The sequence below is a fragment of the Sphaeramia orbicularis genome, chromosome 12 (genome assembly GCF_902148855.1).
Source record: "Sphaeramia orbicularis chromosome 12, fSphaOr1.1, whole genome shotgun sequence".
Taxonomy (NCBI): Eukaryota; Metazoa; Chordata; class Actinopteri; order Kurtiformes; family Apogonidae; genus Sphaeramia; species Sphaeramia orbicularis.
In genome coordinates this window covers 35,868,061-35,888,484 of record NC_043968.1, presented here as the reverse complement: position 1 = coordinate 35,888,484, position 20,424 = coordinate 35,868,061, and the positions used below count along the sequence as shown (strand labels likewise).

General features: G+C 38.7%; 1 protein-coding gene across 3 annotated transcripts in view; it reads left to right on the top strand.

The window, feature by feature from the left end:
* usp6nl (USP6 N-terminal like) overlaps positions 1-20,424 on the top strand; it is a 94,050-nt gene that overhangs the window by 27,697 nt on the left and 45,929 nt on the right. The window contains exon 1 of one of the 3 annotated variants that reach the window (XM_030149010.1): positions 7,601-7,708. The exons of 1 other annotated variant lie outside the window; for it this stretch is intronic. In XM_030149010.1, the coding sequence (XP_030004870.1) occupies positions 7,639-7,708 (70 nt within the window). In that variant the 5' untranslated portion in view covers positions 7,601-7,638. Of the gene's footprint in view, positions 1-7,600; positions 7,709-18,577; positions 18,727-20,424 lie in introns of those variants that run through there. One more of the 3 variants, XM_030149011.1, reaches the window with a different exon arrangement.

The following is a 20,424-nucleotide window of genomic DNA, read 5'->3' as shown; positions in this document are numbered from 1 at the left end:
AAAAAGTTCTTGTGATGGTAAGTTGTTGACGTCTGTAAAATCTGTCTGTAACATTCATCCACATGAGTGTCTGTAGTAATTTTAATTCCAAAAGACACAATGCTAAAATGTCTCTAAAACCGACAAATGGCGTCTTCCTACATCGATAAAATTAAGTGGAAGGTAAATCCCAAACTGACATGCAGCCTCTAAAATGTGGTTAGTAGTACATATTATTGTTTACGTGGATGTTGTCTCATTGGGATTCAGCAGCAGGACTGAACACCACAACGCACTGAGGCAGGCAGCATTAATCAATGTGCCGAGCAATCAGCACCAGGCTAATTCAATCAACCCCTCCAACAGAATGTTGCCATTAGGACAACAGAGGAGTGTGTTCACACTGCTGTTTCATCTGTGATTTGTTTGTGTGCCAGTCCCTCTGCCAACCACCGACCCGAAACAAACCCCTTTAGAGCACCAGAATGAGGAGGCAGCAGAGAGTGGGTTGTGGAGAGGAGTGCTGTGGAAAATTAGGGTTGACACTTTGTTGCACTGATGACCACACTTGGGGTGACAAAATATGGCAGGGTGGTTGCTGTTGTCATTTTCCTTCAAGGGAGTTGAAAAGGAAACAAATACAAAGCATCATCTTGGTAAAAGATTGTCATTGCCTTTCTCAGCAGGCGGCTGAGAAAGATATTTATTCATGTTGTAATAAATAGAGATAATTAAATTTGAAAAATGAGAACAATCATGTCTTTTCCTTCCACGGCATTGTTCAGTCTTTCTCTGCTATTATTTCACATTCTTTTGCCTCATCTGTCAAAATTGGCTTCACTTTCACTGCTTCACATTTTTCTTTTTTTGTACCTAAATTACACAATGTTCTCTGATTTCTCTTATACTTTTTTCTGTTTTGTCAGGGATGGCATCCAGTGTCTCCTACTATAATGTATTAATATGTATTAAATCTCTAGGTTAACCATGTTCACTTTTTCAAAAACCTAAATGACAGCATTTCAAGTTTGGATTTATATAAATTTTTAATACTTTTTGTTATTTGCTGTTATGTTCCACATGATACCTTAAATTGTATTTAGGTTTACAGAACCATAGTGAAGAACAGTGGCAGAAGACTAGTGATTTTATTCTGGTCAGTTTAAAGAAAAGTCCCCAATTCAGAATTTTGTAGAATGTAGGCTAAAGCTTATATGTTACACTATGTAGACCAGGGGAAATAAATTCCAAATTCCAACTCAGATGACCATGACTTGATGACCAAATTAGTAGACTTGTGATACCCTTACAGTATTTTTGTCAAGTGTAAATTATGATATTGTCCAAATCACACTCTAACTTCTTAACCCAAATGCATCCCTAACAACTCTTAAAGACTTGTTTTTTCAACCTGTATGCAAGGTGTCCAACATCTAAGATCGAAGACACAGTCACTGTATTGACAGTTTTTCTACTGTCAGTTTAAGTGAGGAAGGCAACCACCAGGCCCAGCTCTGATCTAGCCTCTAGATTAGGGGGGGCATTCATCAGCAACTCAAACACACTGACAGAATCTGTCTATTCCCAGTCACCTGGGTGTTAAGGGGAACTTGTGAAGGGTCTATTGATCTAGTGTCTGTGAGAGGACCCCAGTGTGACTGGACCAGGGTGCTGTCAATGGGGAGACAGAGAGCTCCATCAATACCTACCTCAGAACCATTGATAGCAGGTTAGTTAATCTCTGCAGGTGCCTTCACTTCGCACATTTTGCTGCACACCTCACTTACTGTTTCTATTCCCTTTGAAAAGCAGAGTGAAGAAATTTCACTCAGTTTTGCTTATTTGAAGAAGGTAATTCCACAACCTTTCATGCAGTGCAGCTATATATTATATGACCATAACATTGGATACCTGTAGCGCCCATCAGACATGCTGCAGCATATCAACGTGACCATGTGGTAGAGTATTAAACACTGCACAGAGCTGAATGCAAATGTAGGGTGCTATACTGCTTTCATGGGTATGTTAGAGTCAGTTTGTCTAGCTATAGCTAACTGATAGTATCTTTCGTGTCATCTGTATAGTATTGAAATTGCCCACTGTGGAAGTGAGGGAGGTAATGGAAGGCATAGGCTAGTGTACTGTATGGTTTGTAAAGCAATGCAAATATTTGTCACTAATTTTCCATAAAACAGCTGAATTGCATATTCAAAAGTGATACTTAAAAAAACACATTAAAACAATTGCAATTTTTTTTTCTCCAATTGTCAAGTTTCAACTGCACTTTTCATTTCACACTCAGGACTAATGTAGTGGGCTGTCATTGTCAGTTTTCTGTAGCCCCTGTCATGTGCGCATACATTTTGAGCAACCTTGTCAGATGAAAACTCAGTAGCTGCTCAGAGCCAACGCATAATGCACTGCCAAAGTGGAACTTTAACTTTAAGAGAAAGTTCTGGTTGTGTGGGCATTGTGGTGGATACTGTTTGGGTCATGGGCTGTTAGTAATAGAAGTTATAGACTGCAACGAACAGACACAGACTCCCCTTGTGGAGCTAAGACAGAGAAAGCTCTGAGGGATATGTTACACAGTGGCTACAATAATTAATTGCTAACAGACCCAGAAAGAAAGTGTTACTGTTGATCAAAGTAGATTCACTGAGCCACAGCTGTTTGGCTTCACATATGAAATAGCATGGTTGTTTTGACCATAGATCTATATAAAATCTATATAAAAGAAGAGGCAGTAGGACTTTGACCACAGCCATTTTTGCAGAGTATTTTCAAGGTTTGATTTTGGAGATTTAACAGTTGCCATCTTGGCTTTTTTGGAACCAGAAGTAGTATTTGGACAAGAAGATGGAGCTGGAGAAAAGCAAATGCTAGCTTATTGAAATCACAGGTGGCTAGATGTAATGCTGCTAAAGTCCAGTTACTTTCAGTTACTTGGTAAACGTTAATACATTGATGTTAGATAGTATTAATGTCAGCTACACGGAATATGTATGTGTACTAATTAGCTTGCTAGCTAACAGACCATATAGGCCTAATGCTGTGCCGAATTAATGCTAATAGTTGCTAATTTAGCTAAGTTATGCTAACGGTCTGTGTTGTAAATAAGTAGCATAAAGTTTACGGAGCATTTGTGTAATAGAACCCCAGAGTGGTGTTGTTAGGATAACTTCTCAACTACACCTACAGTAGAGTTATCAGGAAACAAATACAGTCCATCTCCATAAGAGATGTCAGGCAGTAGGTTGGACCGTATTACATTAAAAATGCAAAATTTCAGGAACAGCTTCACATAATGGCTTGAAGTTGGGGCCAAACATTTATTAGGACTCATTTGCTGAACTGAAAGTATTTTGGTGGTCGAAGCTCATGGTTGTAGTGATCGTATGTTGGCCCATTCTAATGAGTTCAAAATCTCAGCAATACATTGATGGAATTTCTTTATATGGCACAAATGTTTAGTTGGGCTTAAGAGTCTGTTAGTAATTGGCAGAACTACATGAGCAGACATATATGAATGAACTTACTCTTTTTGTTCAATAAACCAAAGCTATGAAAGTCCGAATCAGCTAGTTGTCAGTCACACTTGTTATTCAAAGCCGACATACAGACATCTTTACCAAAGGGCCCTCTGTAGGCCTATACTTATTAGAAGGTCCAAATTGAATGAGACCATAATGACTTGGAAAAAATAATCCCTGACTTGTAATGATCTGTGGTATAATACTGTACAATGCTTGTCCATTACCTTAAATTTTTGAGCCATGGTTGTCCTTCATTGGATGTGACATGGGTAAAGTGTCGATTATGGGACTTGTGACAGCTGCCGTTTTGAGGGTCATTTGTGTTGTAAGCATTGTTTTGTGTTGACCTGTGGCTGTATTGATTCAAAGGTTGTGTCCGTAAAAGGCAACGCTTTTGCCTCTTACGATGGGGCAACAGCCTGGCAACAGTGGGTCTGAGGCATAGCAACAGCAGCCACAGACTCAGACCAGCAATGTAGTAATTGGACCTAGAGACAGAGTGCAGGGGGATTGACACACTACCAAACACAGATGCATCTCATCACAAACCTGTGTGAATTGTAGCATAGCAGGGTTGCTTGTGTGTATGAAGGTCTTTGTGTGACCATGTGTGAAAATAAGTGGGTTTTTTGAGCAGAGAGAACATGTGGCTGTTTGTGAGACATTTTATTACAATGGTGTTTTATAGTGACTCCATCAGTGTAAAAAATGAATCCTGCTCTTCCACTCCGCTCGTGCTCTTCACTGTCCTTGAGTAGCCTAGATTGAATGTGTGTGTACGTGCGTGCATGTGTTTGTGTGTGCGTGTGTGTGTGTGTGTGAACATGTGTGATCTCATTGTACATGTGTGCAAATCATCATATTCGCCATGGCTGTGAGCACTGATGGCGTGCTGCTTTCACGTAGGCCACTGTGAAGGTGAATGACTTTCTCTGATCAAGGTCACTGCTGGGCCAATCCATCCTCCGAACCATATATTTTGGATTGGATAATTAAGGGAAAAAATAATTTAATTGTAACTGTAACAAATGTAATGCACTGTTATGTTGTGTTGCACTGTATGTTAAATAGTCATGTTGGAATTTTTGTGGGCAGTATTGCGATCTATGACTGAGATAAGTAAATGGTAATGACTCATAGTAGATGTCAGATAATAAGCTGATCTTACATTGCGAGCACATTTTAAAAATTGAATTAAATGGCAGTATTTTGTGAATGGTCTTTGATTAATTTCAGAGCTATAGAGTTATTTCTAATATTCTTATTTCCTGCAGTTGCTCTCTGTTGTATTATTTTCATTTCTTTTTATATAACTCTTATTTTTGCAACTCTTATTTATAGGGCTGTTTACATTTGCCTTTAAACAGTATTTGAAGTGTATGAATGATATTTTATCCTATAAAAAATTTTAATCATCTTTATCCCATTTTATTTACTCGGCCTGTAAAGGTCTCACACACTGTAGGTTATTTATACCACAGAATAGAACCCTCTTCATTACTAGTCTGTAAGGATTAGAATAATTGAAGTGTCATAAACCTTTCACTGATAACCACTGAAAAGAAATAATGATTTAATGACAAATTTGAAGTTATACAAATGACAGGCATGACATATTCAAGTTGAATTAGCCGGATTTACCGTAAAGACTGGCCTCAGTCCAACCTCAGTGGAGATAAAGAAATTACAGCATACGGGATGTATCACCTATTCACAGACTGATTGCAACATGATGATGCACACAGAGAGGAACAGGGCGGAGATGTGGACAGTATTTAGACTTATTAGAGATGAAATAATGGACAGGAGTGGGAGATGTACACTGCATGAGACAGAAGAGGCTTGGAGACGAGACAGATGGAAAGATGAACTTACTGGAAACCAGAGGATAATTAGCAGATATATTGTTATAACATGTGCATTGGATTAAGTTTAATAAGATCAAATGTAGTGAAAGATGAGAGATGCATGGCAAAAAACCTCCATGTGACCATTTTTGTCTAGTAACAGGTTCTAAAGGTTTGTCTTTATAGAAATAGAATTATTTGTTTAGTTCATGAGGAGCAATGCAAGGATGTTGGTTTCAAGTGAAAGTCATGCATCCAATATGACAAAATACCTGTCAGATACAGACAGATGCTGCATAAGTGTTATAAAAAATATTTCTGCAGAAGAGACTATTTGTTTATTCAAGTACATTTGGACAGAATTTAAAATTACAGTAATCCCGAAAGACTATTTTTGGTTGTTGTCTGACTTATTACATTGTTAATTGAACAGCGGAAATCATTTGACAACCAACAATAATCATGGATCGAAACTGAAGTCGGCACTACCATGAATTTGCCTCTAGAAAATAATTTATTTCCCAGGAGTCATTATAGTCTCAATCACATTGCTGTCAAATAAACGCAACAGAATTCACACTCATGATGCTGTCAAAAGGTTTTGTTGTATTCCACTTACTTAGTATTAATAACAATAGCCAGCTTGCTCACATAATTTAGCTGCATTTAGTTAACTTTAACTCAGTACTGCATTATATTGCGTGCTTGTAGGTACTGTATTTATACATTTAGCCAAGTTCACATTACTGTTACTGTTACAACTGTATGATTCAAGATTTACTTGGTAGCTAAAATTACTTGGTGGTGTTCAACGTAGCAGTTTGTACTTGGCGATGTTGCTTGTGCTTTCAGTAGTGTTCATTGGCTTTGCAAGGTTGACAAGTTTGCAGTTTTTTTTTAATGTTTTATGTATTTAAAAATTTATGCAGTATTCCAACAATGGATGATAGTGGACAAAAAACTCCTAAAATCATTTCAGTTTGAATAAATTCTTGAAGCAAGTAAATCTCAGTTAGTCCTGTCCAAGTTTTGGGATAGATATATTTTGTCTCAGTGTATGAAAAGCTTTAGCTCATTATAAAATATACACAAGCATTGCAGCCTCACAATTTCTAATTGCTTTATTTTTGTCATGAAAACCTTTTAAAAAGTGTTAATCACAATAACAGACCCACAGATGGAGCGGCAAAGACAACGTTTGAAGTGTGACAGGGCGTAACCTCAGGATGACAGCATCACTGATGCTGCTGGTTACAAACCATTACTGGGACACACACACATCTCGTGACTTGCATTTACCCCATTGAATTCTGCTCCTATTCTTGGTTTAACAGTAAATGTGCACAAGAAAAAGGGGGTGTGGTGACCAAGACAGAAAGCAACACAATGAGAAGGGGGAGAGAAGGAGGGAGGGAGGAGCACAGAAAAAGGAGAGAGAACGGGAGAGATGATGCTGTGAGTGGAGGAGCTCATTAATCTGAATTTAAAGGATGTGACGAGTGGACAGACAGCGAAGCAGCAAGTGCTTTCGGACAGAGGGTGGAGAGTGATGATGAAGGGAAAGACAGAGATGGATAAAAAAAGAGACCCAGAAGAAAAAGGCATAAAAGGTAGAAGAGTAGAAACGGAAGACTGCGGGTTTTGCTGACTGCCTAATGATGAGTGTGTGAGAACACTCCAGCTGAGCAGCACCACACACACATCACACATGAGATGAGCGCTTGCAGTTCGCAGAGTCTGCATCAACATCCTCCGCTACTTTGAGCAGCTGACAGTAGTTCAGTTGAGGAGCTGTTAAATGTGGACAAGAGGAACCTTTTGAAGCATTTATCAGAATAATCAGTGCATTTGCATATGTGTTGTACATGTGTGCTGTTTTTGTAGAGAAAACCTACCAGAGCACCTGGGGACATTAGACCGCTGGAGAGTTTGCAAGTATGTGTTGAAATCTGGAGGAAGATCATTCAGAAGATACAGGAGAAGAACACAGTTTGGCAGAAAAAGGGGTTTGGAACTCCAAAACATATCTGTAACGAAGCCAGCTTTTGAACGACGCCGTACAGGAATGAGCACTGGGTTTTGGGCAGAATATCTTGCCCTCCCTCAGAATGGTGAAACCAAGACCTGCAGGAGACAGGAGTTGATGATGAGGATTCGGGGATGAGTCTCTCGGAGCCAGGGAGGGATGCAGTTGTGGGGGGTGAGAGGGCAAGAGTGGGCTGCCCCTGCCCTGTGGGACCACCAGCTGCCTTGGCTGCTGCTGCCTTCCCGTGAGCATGCAGGTTCTTCAGATTGTTAAGGAGCTGGTGTCGCCGTCCAGACGCAGGGCATCTGCCAGATTTGGAGGTGTGTGCATGTACAATATTTACTTACACCATCATTTATGTTAAATACATGTTTGACTCTTTGTTGTATAACATTTGTAGCCATCTATCTTTTCTGGGATTATGCTTCAGTGTTTTGTGATGGCAGTTTTTCAGAATCTAGTCTGAAGGACTTAATTAGTCTTGTGAATGTTTGCACCAGTATATTTCACAAGCATTTTGAAACACTGATTAGACAGTTAAATGACCCACACCAACAGGAAACAGGTCTGTGTCTTTACTCTTTTGCTGTGTCGTTATTTTAAACTAGATATGAAGGCTACTTCCCCTCGCTGTCAGGAGCTGTTAACCAACCTTTGACATCTTAATTTAGTGTGCTTCTTTATCTTCTGTAAGCTCAAAACCTGTGATGAAACACTGCAATGAAACAGTATTATAAGTAGATACTTTCAAGTTTGGTGTTTTACAGCAGGATAAGGTCAGTGAGTTGTAAGTGACAAGAAGGTACACATTAAAGGCATTGAATGTAGTTGGGCGGGGGGGTATATAGACAATATAGTAATCCAACTTGACTCAGTATGTCTGTGTAGGTTCTCATTTGCCCAGGTCATGGTTCTTCTTGGTAGTTCTTTTCGGTTCAACTACTAAATACTGTCTAAACCAGTCCAGTTGAACCGAGAAGAACTACCAAGATTGACTCAGGATGTTACATTCAGAGATTCAAAGAGAATGCAAGCCATTTAAGATGATACGCAGAACAGAAAAACACAATCGAAAGTGGAGAGTAGTGGAGGCAAACAAATGCATATTTGCTAAAGTAAAAGAAGCATCCTTGGTGGTTGAAGATTTTTCACTTTCACATTGTCATGACTTTTTAATATTCTATTGAAGAAGAGAGTGATCTGATGATATGCCTTCTAACTTAAAAGGCAGCAGCAAATAACTTGGATGAATGAAATTTGACAGAGTCTTTGTGAAAACATTTGGAAAGACTAAATTACTGTAATTTATGGGTTGTGTATGGCCAATAAATTCTCCTGAAATGATGATAAAACATTTTATAGATTGAATGTCGTAAATGAGGTTAAACTTGCTGCGTTGAACAGGAGGGACATTCCCAGGAGGTAGCGCTGTAATAGCTTGGTTGCTGTGGGATGTGTGTGTGTGTGAGTGTCCTGCAGCTGTGTTTCTGTAGTGTGCAATGAATAATGAAGCATGATGACCGGGGTAATTGAACACTCTCTGACCCCTGACTCTTTGTCCTGTCTTCTGATTGGATCAGCCTGTATGTGATAGCTCAGATCTGTGTCTGCTATTGCAAACAAACTGTGTTGTTTTGTTTTTTGTTGTTGTAGTTTCTCCGAGGTGCAGGAGAAAGAAAGCCACAGCTCGTTGACCTTAGACTTGAGTTCCCTTTCATAGGACCAATTTGCATAATTTTAATTTTACAAAAAAGTCGATGGGCAGATAAATTAGAGCTTCTTGCAGTTTCCCTCGAAAATATGGTGTAATCAAAACTCTGGTGATAATTTCTCTTGAGTATCTTAGTTTGGTTCACATTGTGTTGTTATTGTGTACCTAAATGTGCATATAATGGTGCTTGTTTAGAAACTGAAGTAGTTTTTCCATGTTCTCTATTTCACCTGGATTGGCAGGGGAGCAAGAAAACATTTAAAACTGGGCTTTCACTCTGTCCTGATTTATCTCACTGCCAGAAGCTCTCCTCCAGTTTGTGTTGTAAAGTGGTCTGTTACACCTGCTAATAGGTCCCACTCCTCCAAAATAAATCTATTTATGTATCAGGGGCTATTGCAAAAAGCTGAATATACCTTCAAGGCTTTCACTAAGGTACAACATGCTTCCTTCCTGCCGTCAGCTGGCTTTGATAAGAGCAATAATTTATCAACTAACCCCACTAGTGCCCTTGTACAGGACTAATTAAACCAAAAAAAGCAAGCGTTGCAACCTGGATTCCTTTGAGAAGTTAGCATATTGAGTAGAAATCAGTCTGAATCGATGCTGCTCAGAGATAAGTGGAAGGAGGTTTTGCATTCATGCATGCAGACTTTTAATTTTTGAACAGTGAATAAGGTTGAATCTCTAATGGAGCCAGTGACCAAAGAAGGTTAATGTTAAAGCTTAACAATTTTTTAACCTGGGAAATTATACACAGGCAATTCACTGATCTGTTTTAAGAAAAAGAATATGAACCATTGAGCTTTCAATGTAAGAAATTCCCATGTCTAAACGTACAATATTAACATGAATATCTGTGGTAGGCTAAATGTAGTTAATTGTTCACGTCTACAAGATATTTGCTAAATCCAAATGTCTATTAAGTTGATTGTGTGATAAAACTTTCTCATAGTAGTTTTGTGGTCAAATGGCATAGAACACAGAACCAAAATGTCTAAAGAATAACAAATTATAACACTTAACAGCACTTCCACTGGTAAGGTTTTGCCGTAGCGCACCGCCACAGCAAGATCCTTACCACAACACCATACATTTGATACAAAAAATCATCACTGTGGCATTAGACTTATTATACATATGTATAATATATAATAGGCCTACTGTATTCAATAAGATAACATACATGCTCCGTGCCACTGTACAGTTTTTACCCCTGTCTTTTTTTTACCCCCTAAGAATTATACACATGGTCCAAACTGTCGGGCATGTGCAACCGCATTCTTTTCTATGTACAAATCCGGTAGTGATCTGGTATTGAAACCTGTCATACTGAATTTACCCTGTTTATTTATCATTTACTATAGTAAATGTCACTTTACTTGGATATTCAAAACTACACAGTTAAGGGGTGTAAAAATAATATGAGTGTAAAACCAGCACAATGTACCAGATTTTCCCATGTAGTGCGCATGTGCGAAAACACCGGAAATACAAAAATAATACGGGGGTAAAAATTGTACGTGACATCACACCTTTCTAAGGTAATCAGAAATCAGCGTGTTAAGGTTTTGTTTTTTCTACACTGAGTAGGCCTACTTATTGAATAAGTAGGACAAAAATCTGCCAACCCACGCGAACCCCTCATATGACACATGGCCACACCAAGAGATCAATTCCACAAAAAACACTGCTTTAGATAACTGAGAAAGCTAGTCATTGCAAAACACACTGAAGGAGCCCAGTATTCCTGGCTTATGTTTGTTTATATTAACCAGTCAAACACCACTATTAATGTCATATTGATCTATTGATATTAAAATGCTTCAAGTAGATCCATGGTCAATGTGCACTTAGCCTAAAGCTGCAGCTACTCACTGTGCCCTTGTGTGAGTGTGTATTAGACCTCATGACAACTGTGTGAAAGTTATTGTTAGGTAGGTAAGTGTGTGTAATCAGCTCTAAAGGCATGGACACTTAAACAGAGAGAGTGTTGCAGAGATTTCAGATTCTTTATCGACTGGTACAGAATGATTCGCACTTTCCATTTGGCAGTCTTCTTTATCTCTGCCCATCAGCCCTGCAGAGGAATTCACCTTGGCTCTTCTCTCAGCCAGATCAATGCAGCCAGATTTGGAGATGGCCTCCAAGAGATACTGGACTTACATATACTCATGCATACAAAAGCCCCTTTACAAACAGGATCAGGAATAAGCCCAAATATGTGCAGAGGCAGAATCAGACATAAGTGTGAGTGGTGTCCACAACAACTGGAGAGGAAGCACTAAGAAAGGACATGATGTAACAGGTGTGTTTCAGAAAAAGCTTTGGTTGGTCAGTTGTTGAACATAACTAGCTGACTGACAGTGGTGACTCTCACTGTGATCTGCCAAATTATTTACCAGTCACAGTTCTCTGATCTCCTAATCTCTTATGTAATGATGTGTATGTGATACTTCCCCTCCCCTCTTCTCTGATGCAGATGCTCATAGGGCAAATCATTTAAACTGATACAGAAGTGTCATCAACATATAGAGTATTGGCATTAAAATGGCAATTTTAGCTTCACATGGTGGAAAATAATAATTAAGAATGCAGGGAACATCAGCACATTTATTGAAGTCTGGATGCATTTATAGCTTAGTTTACATATGAAAATGACAGGCAGAAGGAGAAGGACTTCCTAATAGCTAGATTCTTATTACTGTGTCCCTGATTGATTATAAAATCCATCTTTCACTCAGATTACAGAATTTTAATGTTATATATAACAACAGGAAATGTTGGGATCGGAAGCATGGATATTTCAGTATTGATCTGCACACCACTGCTCTCAAGTTACTTTGTCCTGTGTTACAGTTAACTATAGCTCTTGCCCCAAGTATTTCAGTACATTATTAACATAAATAAGTTCTTAGAAAGTTAAGTGTAAATTTATGATGACAAAGGCAATTGAAGCAGTTGTTGCACCTGGGCAAAACTAAACAGATGGGAACAAAGCTAAACGAATAGCAAGCAAACAGCCTGGATGTAGAAAATGGAGAAATAAGGGACACAAAATGGGTACATATGTAAGACCATAAAGGCTCATTGACCTGCTCCTCAGCTTCAGCTGTCTGCAGGACTACTGAAGCCTCAACCTCTGCCCTTATTTTAAAGCTATATGTCCTTTTAACTGTTCCTTTTGTTTTACCTTGACATAATTCAACTGCCATCTGCAGTCTTACTTTGAGGTATCATCTCTCAGAAATGAAGACAAAATTAACTTAATCGAACTACCTACATGTTCAGGTCATTTTAGAGTAGAATTGTGGTAACCGTGGACTTTGTTATAGGTAAAGAAATAATCTCTCTCTGTTATTCCTTTAACAAATTCAGTAAAATCTGTGGTTTCAGTCCAATTTAGACATTAGCTGTGGATGTAACATAGCGGGTGCCAGGCTGAGTAAGCTAACCCAAACAGTATCTAAGCAATCTCTGCCATAGACTCCATAATAATGTCATGATAAAGAAAAAAAACCTGACATTCCAAATTCACCATGGTCAAGTTGTCAACCCAAAACAGACCACTTGTTAGTTGACTCAATTGCCCTTGTAGACATGCACAGGAAAAATGAAAGAGCTTTTGTGAAGTGGAACAGTCACAAAGGGACAGGAACATGGAACATGGAACAAGCTCAACAATGTTCCGCACCAGAAACATCCCCTGTGAATTATCATAAAAGTCATCTATCAAACTGAATAGTTTTTTGAAAATGGTAGAATTCTGTTGAAATGAAATTGAAATTCATGTTGGCACATTTGTAATAAATTAAAGGTATCCTGTGGAGCTTTAGTAGCACAGGCAAAGTCACAGAAGACAACTGCATTCCTTTAAAAGTTTATAAAAAATACTCTTGCTGTGCTTTTTAAAAGTTATACAATAAGTTAACTTTTTACAAGGCAGCTCCACTAGTTTGGTTTAAGAACACAAAATATTTGTCCAGTTTATCTAAATCCCTGGAACAAATGCAGTTAACTATTGGTCTCATTCAAACTGTTTTTTGCCCCTCTGCAGCAGCATTTATCTGGTGGAGCAGAGCATTTTGGATTTATAATGAATATAAAGGAAGAGTCTGCTGCTGCCAAACTGCAGGCTTCTCCTGGTCAGCACCTTCAGTAGCTCAGTATCTCACTGCATTATTCAGCAGCCCTGATAATTCTGTCTCACTCTCTCCCTCCTGTGGCATCTTACACAGCATGAGCAGAAAAGGTTCCCTCAAATATTCAGAAACTGCACCAGGATCATCAAACAAGCACATATTTGGTGTTTTGCATAGCAACTTGTGTGCCATCTGTGGCCATCACTGTATGTGGATGCACTGGCTTGTTTGTCTGTGTCTAAGTATATGTGAGGACTGGAGCTTCAAGGGAAAACCACATGCTGGTTAGTTAAGAAAGGACCGTCAGATAGTCCTGGCCAAGTGGGTGTTGGGCTATTGCTGCCTGCTGACATCCACAGAGCAGCAGTCAGGCTAATTGTCTGTCTGTCCTCCCTAAAGGGCAAAGCTGCCGTACACTTTATATTGGTGCTGTATGGCTTTCATGTCAGAATAACACAGTGTGTCTGCTCAAAATTCTTGATTTTCTCCAGTGGTCTCAGCTTTAGTTAGGATTTACTGTTTGTCACATTTGGTAGAAGGTATTGATTAGTTTCTGCTTAAAGTTCTTGTCCATAGACTGTATAAAAAAAAAAGTGGATGTACCCACCATGACATCACTTGCTGGTTTGTCACCCACAGTTCTGAAGCCTCAAGTTTGGCTGTTGGTTGTTGTCATCTTGTCTAGCAAGGTGTGACAATATTTAGACAAGAAGATGTCTAGACTTGTAAGGAATCAGATGTAACTATGAGTGGTGTTCACATCAACTAGGAAAGAAGCAGGGAAGAAGAGACATGATATCACAGCTGTGTTTCAGAACATGCTTTGGTTCGTCAGTTGTTTATTGTAGGTAGCTGACTGACATGAATCACTGCTCTCTGATCTCCTAATCTCTCTAGCAGTGATGTGTGACACCTCCCCTCTTCTCTGATATAGATGCTTATAGGGTAAATCATTTACATCAGTGTCATGAACATATGGAGTGTTGGCAGTAAAACAGCAATTTTAGCTTTGTAAGGTTGAAAAAACTAAATAAGCATATAAGGACCTGGCCTCGATGCATTTATAATGCTGTAGTTGATATGAATACGACAGAGACAGACTGAGAAGTAGTTTCTGTCAGTTGGGTTTATTTAAACCATATCCTGGTAATTGTCGAGATTGTACCACCGTGTTCCAGATTGATGAGAAAATATATATTTCACCCAGAATACTAAACACTGAATGCTCTGCTAGCTAGAAAATGTTATGCTCACCAAGTAAGTTCAGCTATTTGATAAAGGTGAATAAAGTTTTGTGTGATATCATCCCCAGAATGTACTCACTAATTACTACACTGACAGACTGTACGATCCAATAATTGATGTCTATATTAAATTAATCTACCTGAGTTGTACTAATACATTGCAAAACTCTTTGACAGTGTTGTTCAGACTACTAAAGTGAAGCTAAAGAGAACAAGCTGTCCATCACATCTGTCTATCAAAACCCACACAGAACAGCACCAACCCATTCTATTGGCTTTAAACTCTTACTGATTGATAATGGATCCTGGAAAACATTTTTTGAATTAGTGTTTTTAAGGTGAATTTCAGTGAAAGTCAGTTGGCGCCAAGAGATTTAAAGCTGCTGCTATCAGTGGCATTACACTCTAAGATACATCTGCCAAGTTTATTAAAAGACGTATATTTCATGGAAAACCCACAAAACAAAGTGTTGGATTCATTAAATGGTTACTCATGAAAGAAAGAAAAATACACAATAAATGAAAGAGGGAAAAATAGATGAGAGATAAAGATCAACTAAATACATTTTCTGTCTAAAAGCATCAGTGTTGGCCTCCAAACACTTTCATGAGTTGAGGCCAAATGCAGTAATCCTAGTACAAACTCTCACTTCCTCTGTTTCAGCAGCCAGCCCTGATATCTGGCTGTGCAGTGAGAACTCATAATGTGCTCGGTTGTTCTTTAGCACCACCTGCCTCGACTTGTTCTGTCTTGTTAATGACAAACTGGTGACAGTCAGGATGCTGGCACCAGTTTCAATGGGAAGTGGTGATAACAGAGCCTGTGAAGATGATCAGCTGCTTTTGATCAAACTTGTTCTGCAGGCTGAATTCAGTGTTTTAGAAGAGTGATGCATTTCAGAGCTGCCTACAGTTATGTTGGTTACTCAGCGCTGTTACTCATGGCAAATTTTGAGAGATACCTTTATACGACCTTGTTTTGTTGAACCAACTTCATAGCCTTGAATGTTAATCTTTTACCACTACAAAAAAAAAAAAAAAATCATGATGGGCTTTAATTGTCTTCTTTTTTATGCGAGTGATCTGGACACTACACAGCTTTGATGTTAGAGCTGCTGTGTCTCTGAAATTAAGGGCGCTTTCACGCTGGGTATTGAGACTGTATCAGAGTCCATTGGACCCCAAAGTCCACTTAATTTTATCAATGTAAATGCATACGTTCCATGCGCGAGTACCATACTCGAGTCCAGCTGAGAAGGTAGTCCTGGGTACGGACTGTGTGGATTCCAGTACAAAACACTGCAGTGTGAAAGCGATCTGTACATGAGACCGGAAGTGACCTAATCACCACTCTATCAACGGAAGTGACCTAGATCATAGACGTGTAAAAATACCCTACTCGACCATGGTTGAAGGACGGATTCACCTTATCGATCAAACTGCTCAGTGATATATCAGGGACAACAAAGGTCACCCTTCTTCTCTTTGCCTCAAACAGGCTAACAGAAAAGTATTGCCTGTCTTGCCACCACTGTAGACAAATGAAAAGAACAGTTGCTCGGTTGATGACATAAAAGTTTGTCACTTCCACATTTGTTGGATAGCTACAGAATTCCTTCCCCACCACCACCTACTGTTTCAGCCCTGTAACACCCACTCATTCTCGGGCACAGGCCGTGGTATGTGCTTGTGAACACAACATCTGTGGGAAAGGTGTGATCGTATCCAGGTACAGCACAGACCTGGATACCCAGTGTGAAAACGGCCTTAAGCTATGTGACAGCTTCCAACGACAAAGGCGTCTTTATTACCATTTGTCATTTGTACATGCTCAGTGTGAGAGTGTGACAGCTAATTAAGTTGACTTAATAACTTGGAATATAGCCTGTAAATCAGCTGAAGTCCCTTATGTTGGTCGGGTTTAGTTGAATTTGTCAAGTTGGAAAAATATTCAGACTTCCCTTAGTGCAGAAGTCATTCTGGTATTAATGCCAGTCTGATGGCTTTAAAAGTGTGTAAATGCCAGTGAAACACAGACAGAACTGCAGGCTTTAACCTGAACTAGTGAGGAAGTTGAACTCAGTCAATGAGTGAATGTCTGTCCAAGGTGCACACATCGATGCATCTTTCTGATGATGATGATAAACACATCATTAGTACCTCCCATACAGCTTATGGTCTTTTAAAATAACATAAATCAAGCCAAAACAGCAAACAAAATTCAAACAGCAGCTTCAGGAAGTGAACTGATCATATTGTCTTTTTTGGGATGACTTATACTGTATGTGCATTTAGCACTACTTCTCTTCTTAAATCTAATCTCTTAGCAATATTTAATCATCTTCCAAGCTGCTATTTCATAGACACAGATGGTCATATTGAATAATATTTGCTTTTGATAAGCCACAAACCCTTGGGCCACGCATTTCAAACACAATTTTTGGAACTCCTTGGCAGAATCAGGTCTCTTAAACTGCTTTCTCTAGTGTTACCTAAATAAAATCTTCTGTCTCAATGACAGTATGTTGTGTTAATGTATATCACCATCAAGATAGTGCCATCAGGATTTTTCTCAAAGTAAAAGGAGAAAGAGGTAGTACCAGCCTCTCCTTGTTTAACCTTGCCATCAAATATGAATAATATCAAATATTATGGTAGCTATCATGTATCACGCAAATCATGTGATATAATGTATGACTGGAGTTACTGTGGTCACCAATTTACGTATTACCTTTTTATCTTCTTCCACATAGTCCAGATGATGTATGTAATTTTTAAATGTTGTAAAAGATGATTTTTCCCTCCCTAAAAGAAAGTTTGTCAGCCCCTTTCTTTGGCTTTAAAGGAATATATCTGTGATACACTGCCACCATACTGACCTAAGGTTGAAATTGCTGTTACAAATGACAAAAATCATGTCAGAAAAGTGTTTTCCACATCAAAGTGGCACAAAATTCTCTATGTAGGAAAAAACCCTGGCATTCAATGAATCATTCAATACATTTACAAACAAAAATATCAACAATTTTACACAACACCCTAGAACGCTGGAGTTTCTTTGCAGTTTACCTCCATTTGACTCGTTGCCCATTTTTATTATTTTGCCTTGTGTTTTGTGTTTTTTCTATTGCAGTTAATTTATTCACAGAAACACTTAGGTCAGAGGTGTTGTTTTCCCTGATGGTGCCCACCCACCCACCTACCAAACATCCACCAAACACCATCTTAGATACAGTAGTAAAGGTGACAGTAGGAGAACTGAGTCATACAGCAACTACAAAAGAATGGGAAAAGAGTGGGTGACTTGGGAAAGTGGCAGTGAAGTACAAAATATCTACAGGTTCAGTTGCAGTTCCATCTTTAACAACAGTCAAAAAGCCTTCAAATACAGATGTAATTGATGTGACTTTCCCACACATGTAAAGTTTGATCCACCCTCTTTTTGCCCATGACCCTGGAGTTTGAGAAGTGATAACAGCACTTCAGTCCCATCTCAGATATTTCCTGTGGTGGTGCAGTAAACAGATTTCTTCTTTTTTCTCCCTATGCCTTTTGATGATTTCAGCCCCGTCACTCCACCCTCTCATCTCTGAAACGCCACATCACAAGACCCTTCATGGTACATCACATCCACTTCATAATGAAGTTTTAATGGAAACTGTTTATCACCAGGCTGTCATCGCCTCTGTCTGTCGACCCCTCTCCTGCTGCTTCACTCTTTGTTTGTGAACAGCATTTCACAAGTTACATATTTTGTCACTTTTACTTTAAAAAGAAAGAGTTGAACCCAGAGAAGTTTTATTTTGGTGACATTTTGAAAAGTTTCTCTGAAACTCTGGTCATTGGGCTGGAAACAGTGAATCTCTCTGTCCCTTTTCTCTCCCTCTCTCTGATGTGTTGAATAGAGCCTGTTGTTGTGTTGTTGTTGTGTTTGGGTGGGGAATGTTGTGAGTGGGACTGACTTGCTCCTGAAGTCAGATTTTCTGTCTGCCTGTCTGTAGCTGTGGCAACAAACAGCGGCATTGTGACAGCGGCGATCTCAGCTGCTCTCATGTCACTTCTCTTTGCCTCTTGCTTCTATTTCCTCGCTTTGTGTCGGTGTGCAGCAGAGGGTAGTGGCAGTGATGGGATGAGCTAGTCCGGGTTGTCGCTCTTTGCCGTGTTGGACATAGCTGAACTGGGACCGATGCGGACTAAGGCTCTGACACTTTTGGAGGATCCAGTGGATTTCTTCAAAAGAGGTAATGGATGAAAACTTGACAGTAAAGAAGTTCCTGCTGCTTTAGTTTGCCATTAAGAGTGAATTTTTGATCTTCAAATCAAACATCTTTCTCTAACCGATGTCTGATATGATGATTATTTATCAGCACATGAAGCAGGAGTATGTTTTGTCAATAAGCAGCCATTCAGTGATCTTTTTTCCCACTTAACCAGATTTCTTTGTGTGATGGCTTATACTGCTATATTGTTTTGATGCAGTATAATGTAGATGGAGGGCTTTTGCATTTATATTTGTCCATTTTTTAAATAATATTATAATTGAAAATATAACATTAAATAATAGCACAACATATATGATTATGGCTCATTTGTTTCAAGATTGAGACGGATCTCATGAAATCGCATTGTATGTCACGCCAGTTCTTATGGCATTTGGTGTGCTATATGTACATATTTTCGACCTTTCATGTGTTATTCAGTGCCATTTGATCACGTGTCAATTTACACCAAGATCTCGGGTTCACATAACCATAACCCAACCCTAACCCTCAGTGCGTGATATTTGACGCGGTGTGAACATACACACGGAATGCTTATAATGTGTACAGATAACACGCCAATGAAAAGTGGCGTGTATATTTACGCAATTTCATGATATCACATTGCAAGACTGTAATTATCTATAGAGGCCTAAATATCCATATGAACTTCAAAATGGATAGTGTGATTAATATGTTTTTGATATTGAAACGTTAGTATATCAACACCTTTATTTAATTTGGTACAGATATTTGTTATCTGTATAGGACAAATCCAAATCTATGCATTACAGGTCACCACCAGGACAATATTAGCTATAAAAACACACATCATGTTAATGACACTGATAACATTAATAATATTCTAAAATCTATGCTCTGTTTTTAAACTGTTTTATGCAGAACATTCAGATAAAATGTAATTGTAAAGAGATGGCGTCACTATTACACCCAGTTCAGCAGACAACCTCTGAGGCCACTGGAGACCCTATGCTACCAAATATAATGTGATAATGTTAGAAAGCTTATAGTAATTTGCATAGAGAACTGCAAAATGTCTGCACTTTTATCATCCCTTGGTTTATATGCATGGCATTAGTTGGCGTGCTCAGAGGATCAGTGGTTGTAAAACACCACATAAACAGGCCTTCTTACACTCAGTGTTTGCTGGATAACATTATCATAACTGAATCTCCTAAATGTACTGAGAAGCTCAACTTAGGTGTAATAAAGTAAAGATTACTGCTTATAGTCTAGCGCTTTAAGTTTTAGTCCTATCTAATGCTTTAATTTTCACAAGATTAATTTCTAATACACTTTGGATACTGGATGAAATGACTTGAGTCAGAGTTAAAAAATGACTATGTACTCTCTAATCCACTATTACTCTGAATATGACAATATTCTGAATTTGTTATGGTTCATATTTATTCCTTTTGGATATTCTCAATTTGGCTTCATTCCAAGTGTAGTGTTTTATAATTAAGTTAAGGTTCATGTTATTGTGGTTTTAGGACTTGAATTAAATTGTGATTGCACAGTTGACCAAATCTACCACCAATGGGAAAACAATGAAAAATTCTGTTTAGACAGAAAGAAACAAAATGGTACAAGCAGCTCCATGAGTATTATTAAGTCATATGTTGATGCATGTACTGCTGCATGTAAAGGAAATATTAG